This window comes from Chlamydotis macqueenii, chromosome 6 (assembly GCF_036417535.1).
Source record: "Chlamydotis macqueenii isolate bChlMac1 chromosome 6, bChlMac1.mat, whole genome shotgun sequence".
NCBI classification, from domain to species: domain Eukaryota; kingdom Metazoa; phylum Chordata; class Aves; order Otidiformes; family Otididae; genus Chlamydotis; species Chlamydotis macqueenii.
The window spans coordinates 35,647,129-35,669,775 of record NC_141561.1 but is presented as its reverse complement, the minus strand read 5'-3'; the positions used below and the strand labels follow the sequence as shown (position 1 = coordinate 35,669,775).

The following is a 22,647-nucleotide window of genomic DNA, read 5'->3' as shown; positions in this document are numbered from 1 at the left end:
ACATCAACATTAATAGTTGTTGCAGCTGCAAAGCTGGTTCAACTATTCCTCCCCAAATAAACTATGTGCAGTTTCTGCTGTGCAGAAGCAGCTCCTTTTTCTTTGCAGTGCCCAGATAAAGGCTGAAATAGGAAGCTGGGTAACAGGATGTTAATTAGGCAAGTAGGCACTGAACAAATTTTTTCTATACAAAAAAAGGAAATCTCTCCTCCTTGTGAGCTGCTGCAGGAGAGTTCCACATGAAGTAAATGATTGTTTTATTTGTCTGGTTTTTGTGCTCTTTTGCTTACTTAAGAGAAAGATTGTGTCGAAATGAAGTTTTCATGGCATGGGGTTTTTTTGTGCTGATTCAGAAAAGGGAAACTGACATACTTAAACTATTTAAAAACTATTTTAAATCAAAATCTTGAAGAGTACCTGCTGAGGAGGGTGAACATTTCCTACTGCAGCATTGCTCTGCAGGCAGTGATTGTTCAGAGTGCATGAGTGGGTGAAGTCAGTCCATTCTTCAGTGGTGCCAAAAGGTGCCAACAAACTATCAGCAACTGTGATAAAAGTAAATGTCTGAAGTCACTGTTAATGGCAATTAATTAATGCAATTGTACTGAATAGAATGACATCAAATCATAATGAAAAATATATTAATTTTCTTTAGATTTTGTAAGAGATCTGTTGAAAATATGCACTGCAACCTGGCAGTTGCTTCTTTCAGTATGGAAAAAATTTCTACTCCTCTATAGTTTTTAACTCTATTTCCCTCCTTTTTTCCCCGTGTTGAAGAAATTTTCTGAGATCTGAAAACTACAGAATTTGACCTAATATGTTATTATATCTAAAATAAAGATTTTTATTTGTCTAGTCTTTGTTTTAACAAAAGGCAAAGTGATTTTATACTTTTCAAATGAATTTATATTCACTAGTACTTTGAAAATGTAGCATCATCCAGTTCTGAAAGTCTATACCATGAATGAGATGTTTGCCTCACTGAAATTATGGCATTGGCACACTCATCAACACTAGCATGAAATTCACAGTGAGGTGGTCCCAGTACGTGTTTAGCTTTCAACCATGTAGATAGCTCCATGCTGTGGGTAAGTTTGATTTGTTCAAATGTGCTGCCCTTGCTCAAGTGAACAATTTCAGTATTTTTTCCATGATCCTACCCTTGGTTGTGTCTATACGTGCATTCCAAGTCTACCTATGTTCATGTGCATCCTTAATTCTACAAGATGTGTAATGTTTGATACTGGGACTGTTGTGGTTTAACTCGGCAGGCAGCTAAACACCGCATAACCGTTTGCTTATTTCCTCCCAGTGGGACAGGGGAGAGAATCAGCAAAAAGGTAAAACTCGTGCGTTGATATAAAGACAGTTTAATAGGACAGAAAACGAAGGGAAAATAATAATAATGATAGGAGAATATACAAAACAAGTGATGCACAATGCAATTGCCCACCATCTGCTGACCGATACCCAGCCTGTCCCCACGCAGCAATCGCTCACGCCCAGGCAACTCCCCAAGTTTATATGCTGAGCATGATGCCATATGGGATGGAATATCCATCCCTTCGGCCAGTTTGGGTCAGCTGTCCTTGCTGTGCCCCCTCCCATCTTCTTGTGCACCCCCAGCCTCCTCGCTGTCAGGTCAGTATGAGAAACTGAAAAGTCCTTGACTTAGTGTAAGCACTGCTCAGCAGCAACTAGAACATCAGTGTGTTATCAACATTATTCTCAACCTAAGTTTCAACACAGCACTACAGCAGCTACTACAAAGAAAATTCACTCTATCCCAGATGGAACCTGGACAACTGTTAATTTGAATAAACACATAAATAAAACAAAGGCATGCCTGTGTGTAGAATCAAAGCTTTAGGGGATACAACTAATACAGTTTGATGATTGCCACAATGCTCCTTACCAGCGCCCAAGTGAAGGCTATTTTTGAGTTGACACAAGGCAGTACTAAGTGCCTGCCCCGTGGCATGACGTGCTGCACAGGGGCTGCCCAATGCCCTCCAATACTCTCAGCAACAAGTGTCGGAGTTGCTATAAACGCTGCCAGCTCGGAGAGCCGAAAGAAAGCCAAGGCGGCGCGGCGGAATTTTCTCCACGACTCAGTTGAAGGCCGCAGCACCCGCAGGCCCCGGCCCGGCCCGGCTCTCCCCCAGCTCTGCCAGGCCGCGGAGCGCGCCTCCGCCCTCACGCCCAGACGGCAACGGCGAGGCTCCTCAGGAAAGCGGCTCACCCGCACCTCTTCGCCCTACGCAAAGCCTCCACAGGCCGCACCGCAACCGGTGGAGAAGCGGCGGGGACCCCCACTTCCCGCCGGGGTCCCCGCTCACCGCTGGCTCCGGCCCCGCTCGCGCCTGACCGAGACCGCCTTCCCGCCCGGCGCTCAGGCCCCGCCTCCGTCACGTGCAAAGGTGGCGGGGGGGGGGAGCGCGGGGCGGGGCGGCCGCTCAGCCGCTGCAGTCCCGTCGCTGCTGCAGCCGGAGCCGTTGGTCCCGGCTTCCCGCCCGCGTCTTCGCCCGCAATATGCCTCCGCTGCCCTCGGGCTGCTCGTCATGGCGGGGACCTGCGGGCGCCTCTCCTCCCTGCTCCTGGGGCTGGCGGCTGCCATGCTGCTGATGGGGCGGCCGCCTCCCGTCGACGCCGCCGCTCGCCCGCAGCAGCAGCAGCAACGGGCAGCGCTGCCGGGGGGCGCCCCCGCCGCCGCGGCCTCAGGTACCGATCCTCCCGCTCCCTCTGTTTCCCGCCTTTCCTGTGGAGATTTCTCCGCTCTCCTCCCCGGGGCCGCGCCGTTGGGGTCCCCTCAGCCCCGCCGTGTCCGTCTCCATGCCGGGGGTGGGGAGGTCGGCGTCCCCCTCGGGGGCTTCCCGCCGGGCTGCTGAGGGCCGCGTCCGTTGAGCCCGTTGCTGGCCTGTGGAACCGGGGTGCTGTGCTGTCGTGCGGGGGCGGGCAGCATTCCCGAAGGAAAAAAAAAAAAAACAAAAAAAAAAACCCACCCGCCCTCCCCCTTCCAAAGCCCCCTAGGCCGGTACCTTTTCACTGAAGCAGGTGAGGGAGCCGTGGCGGCTGCTGCGGGATCCATCTTTAATATCGCCAGATCAGTGCAGCCGCCGTAGGCTGTCACGGGCGTGGGGAAAAAAAACAAGCCCCTGACGGTGTTTCTGGCCCAGCCGGAGATGCTCCCTCCAGAGCCAGGCAGGCGGGCTCGGGGGAAGCACGGCTCTGTGAATTCCCATTTGCTGGCAGGAGTCATCAGAGCAAGGTATGGATGTGTGTATACATATATATAACATATAAAAAAAAAAAACCCTATAGAACCATAGAGTGGTTTGGGTTGGAAGGGACCTTTAAAGCCCATCGAGTCCAACCCCCCTGCAAGGAGCAGGGACATCTCCAACCACATCAGGCTGCTCAGAGCCCCGTCCAACCTGGCCTTGAATGTTTCCAGGGATGGGGCATCCACCACCTCTCTGGGCAACCTGATATAATACACATATATTTATATTAATATAAAAATAAATAAACACCGGCAAGTGTCTTAAGCCTCTCAGATGAGGGATGGGGCTGGTGAGCTCATGAGTTGTTGCATCTCCTCTGCAGAATGAGGAAATATGTCATTTATCCAACAGCTGAGAGTATGAAAGTAATGCTATTAGATCTTGGTATTACAGTCAAATGTGTGAAGTTACCCCTTTGCAGAACTGGGGGAAGTGATAAGGTGTTTGTTCTATTGTCTAGTTTGAAAAATACCTGTATATTCTGAGGTCTTAATGGGTTAAATTAGGATAAAAGCAGGTTTTTTTCTTGCTGTATTAGCTTTCACCAAAGAATTTTGAAATGGTTTCAAGCATGAATTATTTAAGACCTTTTAGCACCAGGGCTCAATTTCGGTATATCACTTGAGCATATGTTTCATTTTTAACATATATGCATTTTTCTATTTCCAGTTGACTTCAAGAAGGTATGAAATGTTCTTAGTTTCAGGCATATGGTTAATATTTTGCTGAATTGAAGCCAGTTTACAAAGCTGCCAGAGTATGTATGTTAATTAGGAAATACAAGCAAAGATCTTGAATTATGATCTTTACTTGTAACCTCTTAAAGATGTAGAACAAGAAACTAGATTTGGTCAAATATAAACAGTCTTAAATTCTCATGATACACTCTTAAAAATGCCTTGATATGCTTTTTGGTCTCTTTTTTATGTGGGTTTGGGTTCTTTTTTGTTTGTTTTTTTTTTTTTTCTTTTCCAAACGTTTAAACTATTGGACTTCAAAAAAGGATATATGATGAACAGCTTGTTCTTGTTTTTCCTGTTGAACTGATGATTTTTCATTATTTTGGTTCTTGCCATGCTTTTAGAGGAATATACCATTAATTACTAGCAAACCCCACTTAAAAGGGATTGGCAGCATTTCCAACTTATGCAGTGAACATTTTGCTCATTAAAAATTGAGTGGTTAAAAAAAAAAAAGGATAGTTTTTGTAATTCTATGATCCTCTTTGGTTTCAAGTATTGATTTCTTTTCAAGAAGCTCTACTACATTATTGTCTTCAGTCCTGGACAAAATCTTTGATACTAAACCATTTGATGCAGATGCTACTGCTTTGCTGTTGTTGCTGTTGCAGACCCACGTGCTGAGCTGCTGTTGCTTTCTTTTATTTGCTTATTGTGCTTCATAGGCTTTGAGATATGAGAGTCCTGAAAGTGTCTTACAGTATGCAGCTTTCGTGATCAATCCCCGTTTATGAATGCTTAAAATTATCATTTGAGCATTTGTTTATGTTATGTTTAAATGCAGTTAAATGCTTCTGAAGAAGCTGCTAAGCACCTTTGGTTTTTGTGTAGTATTTCCTTTCAGTAAAGCACGTAAGTAATTTTTGCTATATCAACATTTTTGAAATTTGAAAAAGGAAGAGCCTGACTTCAGATATATGTTTATTAGATATTAATGTATTTTTCCATGAAATTATCTGGTTTACAGGCAAAAGGTAGGCAGGATAAATGGCTGTTGCTTTTCCAGCAGAAGACTGGCAGCAGAGTGATCCCTAAGGGGAATGCTCTGAAGAGGCCACTCCTGCAGCCGCTGCAGGTCCGGTGCTGGGAACTGCCAGCCAGGCAGTGGCTTCTGGAAGTAAGGAGGAGTCTGGCTGAGTTTGAGTGTGTTTTGTGTGTTTGTGGCCTCAGTGTTGCTAAAGCTAAGGACTCTTACTCCTAAAATAGGGAAGATGCAGAGCTAAGGTTGGAGTTTGCAACCTTTTTCTTATTTGACATTGCTCTATCGATGTCCCTGTTGTGTCGAAGCTAATTATACAGTTTAACAGATCAATTCCCTCCTGGATTAGCAGACTTCTGCCAGTGTAATTATTATGCTATCTGAGAAGAGATGCTCAAGTCAGCACAGCTGTGTACAAAGGTTTGAGGTGCAGGCTCTACTGCTGACAATGTGAACATAGCAGTGAGTCATGGAGTGCAGCTACCTTCTGAACGCGTTTTTTTGTTCATCCCTTCTTTCTTCTCCCTTAAAACCAGCAAAAACTTATCACTGCCAAAAGAAGTAAGTAAACTCTAAAGACGAGGCAGAGAAGACATGCACAAGAGGGCCTTGGTTCATGGAGTTAGTTTGACTTGTTATCTAGTGGATGTAGCTATTCTTCCAAATTTTAGGAAAAAAAATATTCGAGAAGAGAGAGACGGATCTCTCCTGGTTAGGGTGGTGATTGCTGAAGTGGAGAACCTGTGTTGGTTCCTTGTTACTCATAGTGAGTTTTTCCATTTTCTGTGTGGCACTTTAGAAACCTGGACTCTGATGTGCAGAAGCAATTGAAGTCACTGGGAGCTTTGAATACTCAGCATTGAGGGCAGCAGGCTTGAGCACAGGATTCAGTCAATTATAGTCCTGACTTTGATCAAGGCAAATCTGATTTTATTTTTTAATTCCTTTTGTTTATTGAGATGCATTCTGTAGTGGAGGTAGGGGTTGTGTTCTTTAGTATTCTCAATGCCAGGGATATTCTAGATGTGGTGCATTGTTACTCTCTTTATAATGCAGATATTGGGCGATAAACAGAGCAGAAACCGCTAATAGAAAAAGTGTTACTTAACTGCATCAGTTCCATGGCAGATCTGATGTATACTGAATGAAGAAGATTCTTCTGGGAAAAAAAAAAAAGCAGTTGTGTAAATAGCAGCTGTCACATTCTGTATATACAGCACATAGGATGACATACACCATCTTTTTTTCCCATGCTGAGACGTTAAATTAGACTTGGAGTATGTTTTAAAATAGGTGTTATTTCGCCAAGTTTCTGTTGTATAACTGCGTGTTCTATGCCGTGGGTACTTTCCATACCTTTGTAACCCCAGCATAAACAAGAAAAGACTTGCCATCATATGTATTATAAACCATTCCCAATCTGCCTCACATTCCAGAATTCAAGGGGAAAAAAAATCTGTTTTGCTTTTAAAATTATTTTTAGTCATGTGGCTTTGCGTACAATGGGAATATTAGCTTGATTTTTGTAGGATGAAATTAAAAAGCAGTAGCAGCTAATAGTGGTCCTGAACGAAGGAGAGGCGAGAACTGGAATTGCTGTGTGTATTTATGCAGTTAGTTCTGTTTGCTGAAACTGATGAGATAAATACATGATTGTTGGCAAACCCAGAAGAAAATAAAAGGCTGCTTTTGTACCTGTTGGAGAAAAATACGCTGTGTAGATGCTGCCTGTGGAATTGGATTCTGTGCCCGTTTCTAAATGCTATCTCCTTGCACATGATAATGAATTGCTGTCTAATGCAAAACAGTATTCTAGACAGGAGATGTCTAGTTAAGATGTTTCTAAACTGTTTTTTAAGTTGCCTTATTCTTCCTGGTCATTCAAGGAGGAGATAACTGTCTTGTGCTTCCCTTCTATTTGAGATAGTGGAACAGAAATATTTCTGTGGCTCATCTGTGTGTGACTTACTGCTTTTCTAATCTTTGTTTCCATTGTTTCTGTCAGTGAAGTATTTTTCCTAATGACTTGTATATTGGTGTGCAGGTGGTACTTAGGTATTTAGAGGAGCATTTGGTTTTGATAGCTTGTTCTGTTAATCTGGGTTTGAATTTGAGTGATAATGCATAATGATGCACTTAAAAAAACATATAGCGCTGTGTGACTGAATTGTTTGTCACTTGGTGGAACAACCTTTATGGTTTACTGTCTCTGTTGTCTCTGGGTGGGGGATTAGTACGGTAGCAATAAATCTAGTTCTGTTTTGGAGCTGCTGTTGCAGTCAGATACAGACCCCAAGAAAATGAGTGAGGAGTTGAAAGCTGTATAGGAGATTCTGTATCATTCCTATAAAGAAGAAAATTCAGTAATTTTCATGACCGAGTGATCATGTAGGATACAGTTCCTGCTCGAAAAGTCCGGGCTGTCTTAACTAGGGATTTCTGATGGGCTCTGGGGTTAATTGTTTTATACAACCAGCAACACAACCTTATCCAGTAGGTATTGGAATACAGTTGGTGTGAGGGAAAAGGTTTATTTTTAAGTTGTCAAAGCTTACAGGTTAAATTGTACTAATTGTTTTCTATTTTAACATGGAGGAGATGATTCGCAGTCTTTAAAATAAGACTTCTGTTTTAGAGATATCAGGTATAAACATTTGCTGGGAATGTCTCTTTCTTATATAAAGAACCTTAATGAAACTTTGGAAAGCTGACTTTCAATCTACTGAAAAATAATTCTTTTATTATGAAATGGAACTCCAAAAGTATTGCATGCACAGCTCAGCAAAATGGTTTAAAGCAAGCAACTAACTGCCTATGGAAATAAGCTCAGAAAACGTCCTTTGATTTGCTGTTCAGTTTTCTCAGCATTCTCAGCCTCTGGGATTTGTAATAATGGTTTCTCAGCCAGGTAAGAAAGTAGCGAAAGAATGTAAGACTTAAACTCGGCCTGATTTATTGGAGCTGATGTTCTTAAGTGACTTAGCTTTCTGTGCTGATCTAAGGCTTAGTAGTGCAACAAAATATCAGGAAGGGCATTAGGACACTGAGAGATGATAAAGCATCTGCAGTTTGAGACAGAAGTGAGTAATGAAAATAAAATGTTCACAGATATTTCATTTATGTGTCCATGTGTTCCATGATTTAGGTCACCCAGTTGCTAATACAAGAAAAAGAAGAGCTTGGGGTTTTCCGTGGTAGAGCACAAATGAAAAAATAGGTACTTTTTTATTTTTCAGGAAGAGAATAGATAAAAATAAAAAGGTACTGAAGGGTTCTGAATAGGTAGACAGCTCTCTTGAGCTGAAAGATTGCTTTTATTGAAGCTTGTAGTATATTATAGAGCATCATGCTCTGTACTTCAGAAAACTTGATTTAAAGACACTTGTGTTGATAGTAGCTGTCATTATAAGAACTGAGAGAGACAGGGGCAGAAGTGCTGCCCTTGTCTCTGTCTGTTTAGCTGAGAAAGTTTTTAGCTTTCACAGAAACAGGACCCACAGTTAGTTTTTGCAGTTCCTACTTGTTTTGTTTAAGTTCCATTACTTGTTGTCAATCTGTTGGCAGATGATACATCATCAAAGGGCAATTGATATGTAAAAACATTCACAGTATTGCTGTTCAGGCTGAGAAAAAGCAGTTTCAGGATTTGGCATGCAACTTCTATCTGGGTCACTGGGGATCTGTAGCATGCTTTCTCTGTGAACTAGCTCAGTAGATGAAGTCTTTGAAGACAGAGGTAAAGATCTGAGAGGAAAGCTTATTTAAAATAAACTTAATTTTTGGCATGTCAAACTTGGAAAAATAGCACAGGTTACTATGTCGTCTTCTAAGTTGCATATTTTTATATTCTCTATATGTTTCTGTAATGAATGGGGATTTAAGGCACAATGTGACAGAGCAGATGACTCCTCTGTATTACTCCTGATACTGCATTTAATTCCTAATTCATAGCTCTAGCAATCTGGTGAGATGTAGGTGCACCCAGATCCCATGATCAAGAATTTCTGTTGCACCATAGGGCTTATTGTAGTCTTGAATAATGATTCTGTGCTCAGTAGTGTGAAACTACAAGATCTAACTCCTCCTACCTAATCCTAGTTTGCCAGAGGTGTTCCATCACACCTCATGTGTGCTTCTGAGCCATCATCTTTCACACGTGTCCACAAGAAGCTGTATTCAGCAGGCTGCAAAGCAGCTATTGCATTTCTTGCTTTGCTTTTCTGGCACTAGTTGTTGTAGAGAAAACATGAGATTTGAAAGCAATTTTCATGCTACCACGTGCTTGAGGGAAGGATGTGAATGTGCACAGCTTTACAATCAGCAATATGAAAGTGTTTTTGCTGAAACAACCTGTGCTAGGGAACTTAAAGTTATGAAGATCAAGAGAATGAATTAATTTTTAGGAGTGCTCTCTGTCCCTAAAGCAATGTTTAGTAGGGGAAATTTCACTCAAGCTGTAACTCATCTTTTCAGTTGGTATAGGCACTCCAGATCCATCCAGCAGAAGAGCTGCATCCCTGGGAAAGGGCAGTGCTTCCAACCATGTCTGAGACTGCAGCACAGACAGAGTGTGTGTGATACAGCCCCATCACAGCTCCTTTTCACATCTACAAAAGAAACAGTCTGTAGAGAGGATTATTATATTGCCCTGTCAATCTGGTAGGGATGTAGACTGGGAAGGGATGATGCTTAGACCTTCCATGTGAGAGAGCACACATGTACTGTAGTGTGCTAATGGTCTTGTGACTAGGAGATGAACATCAACAGGCATAGTCTAGTGTGTGTGGAGGACACTCCAAAAGCACCGGTGACCTTAAACGTGGCTTCTCAGGCGGAACACAGGACTAACATGTAGCACCAGCAGTTCTCTTAAGTAAAAAGCTGTATTCTATGCTATGAATTTCACAAACCATTGTCAGCTGTCTGTAGATAATGTGAAGAAAGTCTGCTTCTCCTGTCTCAGTTGGACCAGCTGCCATAGCTTTCCAAATGATTCTACTTACCCTCTGACTGTAAGCATATTAGGCGTTCTTGTAAACAAAATACTGATAGGTCTGCAGTTTGCAGTACATGCATGGCATGACCCTGGTGATGTGTGTTCTTGTCTGATGTAGCTCCTGGGAGCCAACCTGTGACCTGCTGGGATTTACAGAGCTAGGGAGTGATGTTGTCTCCTGTCTGTGCATGCATAAGCCCCCAAAGGCTTACTCAGTGCAGGCATGAATCCTGTCAGGTTCCTGTGCTATCCTTATTCTTTCTCCTTCCATTTCTTTTCCTTCTGGCTTTTTGCTGAGGTTGTGATTGTGTTTCATCATGTGGTCTTGAAGAGAGTCTCTTGACTGAAAGACATAAGTCAGACTTCAGGGCACAATTATTACCCTTTACAATGTGGAAATGAGACAGTTGAATGAGATGGATTACAGGGTCAGGTCCTCCTTTTGGACTTGCCACATGACCCTTGTCGCTTCAGCATTCTGCTTTTGCTGTTGGTAGCACCGGGTACCTAAGATAGTGCAGTCCTACCAGTGGAAGAGGCAAGAGGTGGCCTTTTATTGAGATTACATGGAAATAAATTGTGACTCTTCGTGAGCTAGAAAGCAAAAAATAAGTCTTGGCTCTCTCCCTTCTGATTTTCCTTGTCCCATTTTGAAAAATTTGATATTTGCTAATAGCAAGCTAACCTGCAAATGGTGTCCACATAGCTGTGGTAGGGAGTGAGTTTTTTGTGTTGAATACGATGCAGTGGTTATAGGTATGAGTGCAAGGCACATATTGAGCCTCACATTATGTGCATTAGGCAGGCATGAAGCAGAAAAATAGAGAGAATCTCAGAACCATTTCAACATGTTCTCAGCATACTCTTGTTGAAATGCATTATTGACATGACCACTGCACCCCAAAAGCACTCTAAGGTCTGTAGTGTCGTTCGATTAATGAGTGCTTTAGCCTGTACAACTAAGTGTTTGCTTGAGCGCTTTTACTAAACATAGTGTCCTTATAGCCAGATAAATTGGAGCACTGACCCATTATCATACAGTTTATTTTGCAAGAAAGAGCTGAATTTTGTTTCTTCTTTTTTTTTTTTTTCTTTTTTTTTTTTTTTCTAGGTGGACATTAGTAGTTCATCTGCCTCTTCTGAAATATTTTCTTCTGGTTGACATACTTTTTTCTTTATTTCTCATCAATCTTTTACCTATATTCAGTTATTGAGCTTTCCCACTGGAGTGTGCACGTAGCTTTCAGGTTTTGTGTTGTAGGTTATTTTAGTTGTCAAACTAATTTCATTAGTCAAACTGATTTTACTTTCAGAGTCATCAGTGTTCCTGTTTTCATTAACTGCAAGTACTATCGAGTAAAACCATGCAAGGTAAAGTATATATTTTCATCCAATTTCCTTATTAAAGCATAGAATTTGCTTCAGGTTGTGAGCCTCAAATTACTGTATCATGCTGTACTCCTACTAAAACGTCCAGCCATATTTGCTAAGTGCATTAAAATTAGCAGCTGAAATAAACCACAATCAAGTGAAGATGATGTTTGTTCTTGGGTTTTTCTTTCAGTGTTGTCTGTGATTTGAAAGTCGTCATGAAGATCTGGAATCATGGAGGTATTCAGGGTGGAAGGCATATCAGAAGCACTCTAGTCCCACCTGCTTAAAGCAAGATTGACACTGAATTCAGACCTGGGAGCTCTTTCCTGTCAGGCCATGAAAGCCTCCAAGAATGGAGAACCTCTCTAGACAATCTATTCCCATAATTGTTTATCCTCAGAGAGAAAAAATTTCCTCCTGGCCAGTCAGACCCTTCCCTGCAATTTGTGACTCTTGCCTTTTGTTATGCTGCCATGCATATGGACAGATAACTTGGCTCCATTTTCTTGGTAAACTCATGGATGTTCAAAGGTTGTTGTTTAGGTCCCTCGAAGCCTTTCCTTTGCGAAGTTAAACAAGGCTCATTTCTTTCTGTGGATTCAAAACTGAATGCAGTTTCCAGATGCCGTCTAGCGAGTCCTAAGCGAGAGGGATTATTACTTCTCTTGCTCTGTTTGCTCTGTTTCTGTTAATGCAGTGTTCTGAGCTGTTAGCCTTCATCGATTCCGGGGTGCACTCCTAACGTGTTGAGTTTATGGCTCACCAGGACTCCCTGATGTTTTCAGCACAGCTGCTGCACTGCCAGTCAGTCTCTTGCAGGTTCTGCTGGACAGGGTCAGATGAATCATTCTGTCTTTGTCCCTGTTGAATTTCATGAGGTTTTTGTTGGCGTATATCTCTGTCTAGGTCTCTCAGAGCATATTGTTAATGAGCATCCTCAGCTTGTTACCATCTACAGACTTTGAAGGTGCATTTTGTCACTTCTCAAATCACTGACTTGGGCTTGTACATGGCTATGCGGTGTGTCAACTGCTGATGTGTCTCTTGAAACTTCTGCATTTCATTTTGGGTAGACTATTTTCCTCTGATGGATGTAAATAAGAAGAAAGTGGAAATTACATCCTCTGCCCTAGATTTGCAGCTGTTTTATTACTATGATGTATACAGTTGGCTCAGTCTGTTGAAATACATACTAGTGTCTAGCGTGGACTTTTGGTTATGGAATTTGGCAAGACAACAAATTGATTTATTATTATTTATTATTAATGACTTCGTATGGGCAAGGCTCCCAAATGAAACTGATTGAAACATTCTCGTATAAGTTATTTTCTATGAGGTAGCAAATCTGGTTGATAATTTGTCTGTGCTAATGTGAGCTAAACTAGAAAAAAGGTCAATGTTGTGAAGATATTTGAAAATACAGACTGTTTTGCTGGAATGAATAAGTAGGTGCTTGCCCCCTCCAACTATTATAGACACTAATAGCATTATTAAAAGTTTTTTGAGGTCATTGTGGAAAATATTTTTCCTCTCTTCTGAAGCCTTTCATTAAGTGAACAGGAGAAGTTAGTAGTTTTGTGTTGGGTAAATGCAGGACATCAGTAGAGTGCATGTTTGGAACAATAAAAGCTCTTAATAACATAAATTATACCTTGTGATAAATATCACATGAGCTTATTTTATTGTTTATGAGAGCAAAGGAAAGAAATTACTGGGCTGAAGGAGAGATTTTCTTTGGGATTAGGGACAACTGATGTTGAGAAAATCCTCTAATTAAGTTGACTGGAGTAGAGACCCAGCAAAACATTTGAGAGATACTGCATAGTTTTGGTGCAGTGTTGGACAAAAGAATCTGTCACGGGTGTTTGTCTCTTAATTAGTTGTCAGGTTCCTTTTCCTTTTCCCCCTTTTGATTTTTTTTTTTTTTTTTCCTAAGCACAGTAGGGAAAACCTGTCCCTCTACAATTCTGTCTCCTGGATTCTTCAATGCTTCATGGAGCAGATTGTCTCAGAAATACTTAAGTGGACTTTTTTCCCCCACAGTCCAGTTGGCAGAATATCAGAGATGCTGAAAGAATCTGTGTATTTTTGGGGATAAAAACAGTGTTTATTCTTCCATTTTTAGGTTTGTTGTCAACAAAAATATTTCCAGCATCCTAGAAAGGTTTCCATGGTGCTAAGTTGTTTTCCTATTATTCCCTACAGGAATTTGGCCACTTGCTGTGAAGGGAAGAACTTGTGTGTCTGTGTTGGTGGTGTTTGTGTTGGAGACACAGTTGGTGGGCAGCATGTTCATCTCTAACTGTCCTTCAGCTGAATCCTGGAGGGCTGTATCCTCTGCTGACCTGCAGAGAGGCAATAATGACTGGAAGTGGCGATGGCTGAATCATTAATATGTTCACTATTGCCACTTACCTTGATGGCATCCATGTATGCAAAAGAGTTATATTTTTGTGGGGGCAGTCTTAGTTCAATAGTTTTGCTTTATCCTGTGATCTGATTAGACAGATCCTTCTCTTTTTCAAACTCTTTTTATAGCATCTGTGGAATTTTACCTAATTAAAATTAGTAGGAATCTGCAATCATTTTATTCCGCAACCATTTTTCTAAAAAGTGATGTCGAATTGTTTTCTTGTGATTTTTTTTTTTTTGATTGTTCACGTCATGAAACTCTACTTCAGTAAAAATTTATATATGAAAAAGATAGTAGCTTGTTGGGTGCTCATGTTTTGTTGCTGCAATATGGATTTCCTAACTAGTGCATTAAAAAATTCCTGTCATGCATGCACAGGACTAGTTAGGAAATGTTGGCCTGCAAACTTTGAGTTGTGTTCTCTCCATATATGTCTTTACACAGTGGTCGTCTTTGAAGGGGTTAGAGGACCTTTTCCTGTAAGTGAAGGATAAATATTGCTGGAACATTGCAAATATCTTTCTTTAGGCAGTAATATGAGACTTTGCAGCTTTTTGGGAAGAGAAGTAGTTTCGACAAAGAATACTGACCAGCATGTTATTGAATAATGTCACTGAATGCAGTGGTTTCCTTTGTGATTAGCGAGTAACATGCAGTGACATTTGAATTACTAGTTTGTAGGTTATGTTGTGCCACTGTGAGTTTATACAGGCATATCTGTCTTAAGGTTAAAACCTTCAGGGCATTAAGTGTCATGTTTCAAGAGGGTACTGCTTTGTTTTCCTGTAATTATTTTTTTTTTTTCTCCACTCTGCCGAATTAAAGGGATGTTTGAACTTGCACAGATTTTTTTCTGCTAATTCCACTCACTAGCCACCACTAAGAATTAAGTGAGACAAATCCTATACCTAACCCATTAGGTTAAAACCAGATGATCCATGCTACAGGGTTACTGGAATATTCTCCCTCTGTTGAAGTATATTGACTCTTGGAAATTCTTCATAAGAGATTTTGTCAAGGAGATGATGCTGAATGATATATGTATTTTTCTGTTTACATAATGAAGATTTGATTGTAGAATTCATGAGTGGGAAATGCATGTTGTTTGCTTATCACCTAATAGGCACTTGCCCGTTGTTCTTGAGGGTATATAATATAATGTAGGTATTTAAGATGGCTTAAGAGCATTATGCAGGTTTTAATTTTTTTTCCATTCTGTACTTTTTTTTCACACTATTATATAACAAGGAATTCCTTTTTTCATCCACTCAACTTTGATGCATGGTAGATTGATACAGGCAGTAATTTAAAAAAAAAAAAAAAAGAGCAGCATTACATGTTTAGTGTTAGCCAGAGTAACCTGAAATGAAAAAAATAATCTTATAATGGCCTCTGAAATGCCTGGGCAAAGATGTTCTATTTTGTAGGCTTCAGGACCTCTATTACTAGTATTTACTTGCTCATTTAAATCTCTTTCACTTGCAAATCTATCTTTTTTTGATATATAAGTTTTTTATTTAAAATTTTTGGTCTTGTAATATTCATCATTTATCTCACGTATCTAAGATTACAGAAGATGTTTAAAATAAATGAATCCTAAATAAGTGAAGCTGTGCAGACTGCAGCATTTCATCTTGCATGCTGCGTATCTCTCTTGCCCCAGGAAGGTGAATTTCTCAGCTTCCATCTTCCATAGTAACCAGAATTCTGAGAACCAGGCTGGCTGATGCAACAAAATAGCAGCAAAAGAAAATGCAGAGTTGCTATGGTAATTGTAATTGTCAGAGCTTCACAAGCAGGTGTCAACTTTGAATTTTATTGTAATTCCTAATATTTATGCCAATATACCAGTACAGCAAGACATGTGAATTCTGTAATTAAAATTCTGGCTTATTGTATCTCGTGAGTTCTCATGTTCTGTCTTGGGTGGTGGAACCTTCTGATTTTAATACCTAAGTTGAATGAAACAGGCATCTAATGGTGATAAAACATCATGCAGCCACTTAACAAAGGAGTACCTTACAGCAGTACATGATGTGCACTTAAAAATATTCCAATTGATTATTTTTTTTTAATTACTATGTCTACCATGCAGTGTTAAAGGAATACAGGAAAAAAAAAATCTATATTTCATAGCTCTGAGGTAGGCCATAAAAAATATGTAAAGGGGAATGCTTGTTTTCTTTCTGTTTTCTACATACCTTCTAGCTACAGTTGGAAGTGTTTAAGGGTATGTTCCCACTGGATAGAAGAGCGAGTTGTTAGCAGCTTTATGGATTATCTTGATGACATTCTTGCGTAGTTCTTACAAGCACGATCATTCCAGGAAGGTGTTTATTGATTATGCAGTAGTAATAATGAAGGATATAGCCTATAATGATCTGTTTTATTTTATTGATTTTGCAGGACTTTAATTTCGTAAATATTTGGTTTGTGTCAACAAAAGAAAGAATATGCTTACTCAGTATGCATCTGGTCTCAGACCTTGGTTGGAAGTGCAACCACTTACAATGGTGTTACGCAGCTGTTGGTTGTAGAAGAGGGTTGTTTTGTTTGCTGCTTTTAATTACTTATTTAAATAAATCCATTCTTACATACAACACATTTTAAAATCGAAAAAGCTGAGATGTTAATTTACCTATGCAATAATTCAGATTTTGAACTCTTAAAGCTGTCCAGATCGTAAAACAGTCCAGATCCAATAAAATAATGACAGCCACCCTAAGGTTGCATGTTTAAGTGTGGTAATTTTTTTTTTTTTTTTTTTCAAATGTGAACTTGAGGTAGTGCTGCAGTCTGTATCTGTTCCAGTGTGTCAGGTATTCCAGATAGCTGGAATGTGACATAATGTCTATTTGAAAAATACTAGGAGTTTCTAAACTCTTTCACTTCTCCGAAGAGTTAGCTCACGCTAAGCAAGTACATCCTCTATCAAAAGGTGACAGCTAAAGTTTGCCAGTGTTGAATGTTGGCCATGTTTACTCCTGGTTAAATATACTAATTCTTTTAAGTTGCTTCTGAATTTGGAGGAACAGATTCCAAAAGTTGTGAAGAAATGAGTTTGTTGATTTACACTGACCTAGTGACTGTTCACTGAAATTATTTCGGTCCCTAAATACTAACGATGCATAAATTTAAACTAATACTTGTAGGCAAGATTTCTATTAAGAATGTTTCATAATTTTCTTTACCTTCCCCTTTAAGAAGCAAACCAACCTCCCTTTCCTCTTGTTGTTTGCGTAAGATTTGTGTTTATGTATGCACACACATACAAAGAAAATATAAAGCCCTGAAATATGGTGGTATAAAAGGAAAATAATTCTTCTTCTTAAGTGAAACGAAACTGTTTTAAGTAAAGAAATTCAATGAACAATGTTTTTGAAAAAGCATCAGTAAAAATTCAGTGTTAGTTCTATGTAAAGAAATGGTGCTAAGTCTATAAATATTTTTACTGGGAAAAAAACCACTAGAATGTATGACTGAGAAAAACAGTCAGTTTTCAAGTAGTATGATTTTTATTTATTTACTTCTCTTTGCTACTTAAATCCCTTTTAGAACAGAAAGAGGCCTTGTTCTTTTCTGTAAAATGTATAACACTTTTTTTTTTTCAGTATTTCAGTAGACGGTCAGTTTCTCCATTCTATCTGATATGGTTTTATTATAACATGAAACAATTTTGAGTCTGTTTTGAGCTAAATAAATAATTAGTCTTTGACCTACTAATTTACTTAGAACCTTGAAGTTTGCTCTGCTTCATGTGCTCGTTTGCCACAGGCAATCTGCTGTAGTTTTTCAATCCGCTAGATGCGAAGTCTCCATATAAAGTGCACATACTGATGGGCCTGATTAAATGCATTTAATTTTATGTAATGAATTTATCACTCTCTTTTTAGTTTAGGAAGCTTGGAAAAAACCCTCATCTTTAGAAAAATACTGATCTTTCTTCATGATCAGCAGTCTCATGGGCTGAAATATTATGGGGAGTTGTCATCACAGAGATTCCTCCTGGATGGGATGAATGCTAGGAGGAAGGAGACTGAGCAGAGCTCTGCCAAGAAAAGAGGATAGTATGAAGGGCATGGAGAAATAGAAACTGGGAAAGATATTTTTCAGAAAGCAATGAATGAGCCAAAAGTGATGGGAGCAAGGATGAGATATTTTTATTTGAGATGACAGTAGATTGTTTGGTTTACATCTTTCCTACATTGCTGTTTTGTTCAGCTCTTAAAGGCAAACATATCCAATTGTTTCAAGAGATGCAGCCTAGTCTTAATTTGGAACTGAGTTAGGGGGTTAGCGCGTGAAATTTTTTCTCAAGTGTTGTTTTTGTTTTTTCCCAGTAAGGTGGGAAGAGGAGCCGCCTGAAGACTGTAGTATGTGCTGGAACAATGCCTGTATCGACATGAAAGAGCTTCTAGCAAATAATTTCAGTTTTTTTCTTATCAATGTGCAGATGCTTAAAGACTCTGGCATTGTGGTCTGCATGAGCATATTGCAGCAACAAAGTGTTTCCCTGTATCTTTAAAAAAAAAAAAAAGTTTGAAAAGCTCTCAGAGTTAGAACATTTGTTTTTTTGTGGGTTCCCCCCCCCCCCCCCCAAAAGCTCACCAGAGTAGCCTGATGGGTGACTTAGGTGACAGTATGTTCAAATTTTTTCCTCAATTCTGATCTGTTACAGTTTACCTTGAATAAAGCAAGTGCTTGCTGGACCCATCTAGATTTGACTAGATAGGGTTAAACTGTCTCCTGTGAAATGACTGTAACAGCCTTTCTCTGTAAAAGACACTGCTTGTCCCCCTTAGGATCTAGCCTTATCTTGTTCATAATTGGGGTTTTGTTGATGGCTTCTGTAGAAATTGGTTGACTAGAAATAGGGCAATGGGAATACCGTGATGTCCTACTTTCCCAGACCCCATTTGGCTGCTTTGTCCCCAGAAGTCAGTAATGTATTCTGTACCACTGCAGAAATTTTTGCCAAAACTGCTCTTTAAAATATACGTCTCAATGTTAAATTTTACATTCAAATACTTTAAGGGAGTGCCAAGCTACAAAACTGTACTGTATAGATTGTATGGTGCAAACGGAGCAAATGTTGATAAGCTCTGGGCTCTGATTTATTCAATACTTAATTTTTTAGAATATCTTTGCATTGCCTAAAAACAGTTCTCTGTAAGTCTCTGTAGTTGAACGCTGTTGAACAGCACTCCAGACATATGGCAGTGAAATGTCAGTATCTTCTTTTTCCAAAGTGTATTTCAAGGAGCAGTCCATACTTGCTGTAAAATTAGAGTAATTGTGCTGCCATTTTGCTTGAAGATCAGCCTCAACGCGGGCAAGTTTTAGCTGTTGCTGTAACCCAGGTCTGTCCTGGTGCACCCATCTTCTTTACTGGTCAGTTCATGGTTATTGTTAGTTACATGGCTGTTTGCTATGAAAGTTTTAACTCCTGGAGTGATTCTGGAGAGGGGTGATACAACTTTTAACCTTCTGCTAAGTGCAAGGAAGAAACTGTGTCAGCTAGTTGTCAGCTTTCAAGTGTTTTCTCTTTTCAGTCAGGTAGAATGATTATATTTGTTATCCTATGTGTGTGGTGTTCTTATCTAAATCTAGTGTTCACTTTTCCAGAGAAATTGATTTTTATAGCTGGTTAGCTATTTGTTTACTGAATTTTCTCAGACCTTTTGTGAACTGTATGAGGTGCTTTGCTTCTCAGTTCAGTTAGAATGCATTGAAAATAAAATGTGTAGATTGTACTTGTAGCTAATTAATAAAGACAAAGTTACAGAACTTCTGTAGTATGTTTTGTATTTTAGTAGTATTTCTTTGCCATTTTCTATGTTTAATTTAAAGCTATTATTTTAAATCAGAGGATCAGCCTATTATTTATACATATAAATATGTTTGTAAAGAATCACAGAATGAGGTTTTAAATGACATATTCTGTTTCCAATTTGGAATATATATAGAATTATTTGTGTGGAGTTTGCATGGAGTAAGATAGCATAAAAGAACACTGATAGCTAGCAAATGAGAACTACATTAGAATGTAAGGGTTATTAATGAGGTTTGCAGGTTATTTGATATCTATGAGAAACATAATTGAAAACTGGTCAGTGAGCTTATCCCAGTGTCTGGCAATAACTGTCAGAATATAGCTATGAAATAGTTACTAGAGTTTAGAGGTCACCTGTTATGTCATTTTAATTCACTGTGCAAGGCAGAAAAATCTGTACTGTGTCAATGCATTGTACCTTAATAAAGAACAAAAAGTAGCCACGGGCTGATGGGGTGCTGTGGTGAGGAGGGCTTACTTCAGCACTAAAGCATCCCTGTGTCAGTTAGTTGCTGCCACAGCTCACCTTCATGTACATGCATTTTTAATGAGCTTTGAAGATATAATGGGTTTTACTTTTTATAGATATACTTTTGTAGTTTGTCACTGGTGTTACTGTAGTTTTGGAGAAATTCTAAGAAGTAATGATTGTTTTTTTGTGGGCAAAAGGATTGCTTTTGTCTGCACTTTTTAAACTAAAGCTAGATGTGTCTTGACTGTGTAGATGATACATTTCATTGATTTCTCCCCCTCTGCCCCTCGATGATATCCATTGCAATACTGCATGTGTGGTAAAACGTGGTTTTCTTATAACCTGTGATTTCTTCTTTCCAGATCGGTGCACCTTTCATATCCCTAATTATATTAAGCCATGAAATACGGTGTTATGTGAATGTAAAAGATTGAAAAATGATTGTTCAGTCAGCTAAGACCAAGCAAATTGCACAGCACACTTCTTATCTGTTTGGTTAGCTGGGAGCATGGTAATACAGCGTAGGCAGTTTCCATAAAACACATGTAAGCCTGTGCCTTTTCTGGCATGGGTTTCTACCCCTCTAGGCAAGGATGCAAAAAGTCTCCTCTGAAGGAAGGAACTAATGAGTAATTTAATTGTAGCTACTGTTCCCTCTACTCCATAAGATAATTGCTTAATTGGGGGAGTTGTCTGTGTGTTTGAGAAGAGTAACTGTCTGTCTCCTTTGAGGTGTAGAACCTCTTGCTATAGGACCTTGGTGATAAATAGGAAAAGGGACTTAGGACTGGGTGCAGAATGTGTAGGAGTACTACCCGGGCAGTGCCCTGCCTGTGTGTGGTCACTGCTGTGTCTCACACTTCAGAAGTGTAGTTTGGAGTATCTTGGTGCCTGCGAGGTCTCTGGCCTTGACCATGTTAATTAAATCTCAAATAAATATGGTAACTAGATGACACTCTTGTCTGCACGCAGAGAGATTTTTCTGCGCGTTTATGTTTTGCAGCCAGCTTGCCATTCCACGCAGTTCTTTGGCTTAATTGTGTGATGACTTAAGACAGTGATGTGAAGCTAAATTCCAGGCATTGCATATTGTTGCTTGAAGAAATGAGAGGTCATTTTACTGGCTGTGACATTTCTGAAGTAGCTAAATGTGGTAGAAGGCCTCCTTTCGCTTTGTCTAAATAACTGCTAATTTGTATGAACATTTATTGGCAAACGTTTAAATGTTGTAGAAGCTGACATTTCCAGTGGACTTGCCAAGAGACAAATCTCCCTTCCTCTGAGGCAGCACAAATCAAATTAGCTAAGACTGAGTTCTTTTTTCTAATTGTAGGAGCTCTGTCAAATCTGTTTAATATTGAGATACAGCTGACCCATTTGTGTTTGGCAAGTGTTAGTGACCAGAAAAAAAGAACAAGTTTCATCTATTGTTTAATTTATCAACTTTGATTATGTTAAACAGTTAACCAGCAGTTCATTTTTGTGACTGAAATGTTTTTCAGTACATTTTTTTAAATTAAAAATTCCTATTGCAGTCTCCATCATATTTGAGACTTAAAAATGTTCTCCAGGACTTATGCGTTAAGATATTTATATAAAGAAAAAAAAAAGCAAGTTTTTTTTCATGAAGTACATGTCATGAGTGTTAATACAACATTGTTAATAACTCAATGCCATTAAATATATCTGATAAATTTGCCCCTTAAATGCATGTGAGGGAATTGGTATGAGGAGGGAGTTGGTCAAGAGGTACCCAGTTTGGAAAGATGCAGCTCAGTCATACGTGTTGGACCACCACTGCGCGCACAGTCTGAGCTTTTAGCATCTCGTGACTGTTTTGCTTTTAATTAAGCTGTTACAGCTGGCCTGCTGTAGGATGCTCTGGTACACTCTGCCTTATACAAAACAGTAGTGAAATGTGACTGTGAGGGAAGAACATTGTTGTTACCGTTAGATTCTGGCTTTTTTAACTGGGATTTGTTACATATTGTAATTTCACTGGCATTTGGATTCAGAGGCCTAATATTGTGTGCTTGTGTTTTCTGTACTGTTGCTGTCGAGGAATGGTAAGACACTATTTTTAAAAAAAAAACAACAATGTTTTTCCAAAATCATTGCACAGATAATTCAAGTGACTTCTGGGCAGAGTATATTCTGGTTGATATTAGAGAAGTGAAATGATTTGCTCACATGTATTACCTGCAGGGAGGGAACAACTCCCAGCCGAGTGGTGTACTTTCTCGTCAGGAAGACTCTTGTGTTAGCGCAATAGATAAGGCCAAAAGCACTGAGAGCTAGAGATGGAGTCTCCTTTAATCTTTGTCTTAATATTAGCTCACTTGAAGTGAGCATTTTTTCACTTGAGTAAGTGCTACTCAGGTATGACAGTAATACGCAGGTAATTACTCTTTCAGAGCTTGCGTTGTGTAAGACTGTCCGTTTTCACATGGGAGACCTTTGTCTCAGTAACACCCCCCAGGATTTCGGTTTGCATTTGCAACTGTGCTTCTGCATCTTCTCAACATCATTTCAGGCAGAATATCAGTTTGGAAA

General features: G+C 39.7%; 1 protein-coding gene across 1 annotated transcript in view; it reads left to right on the top strand.

Moving 5' to 3' along the window:
- The first annotated feature begins 1,982 nt into the window (after positions 1–1,982).
- FAM171B (family with sequence similarity 171 member B) overlaps positions 1,983–22,647 on the top strand; it is a 33,243-nt gene continuing 12,578 nt past the window's right edge. The window contains exon 1 of the mRNA XM_086751199.1: positions 1,983–2,724. Within this exon, the coding sequence (XP_086607325.1) occupies positions 1,983–2,724 (742 nt within the window). The remainder of the gene's footprint in view (positions 2,725–22,647) is intronic.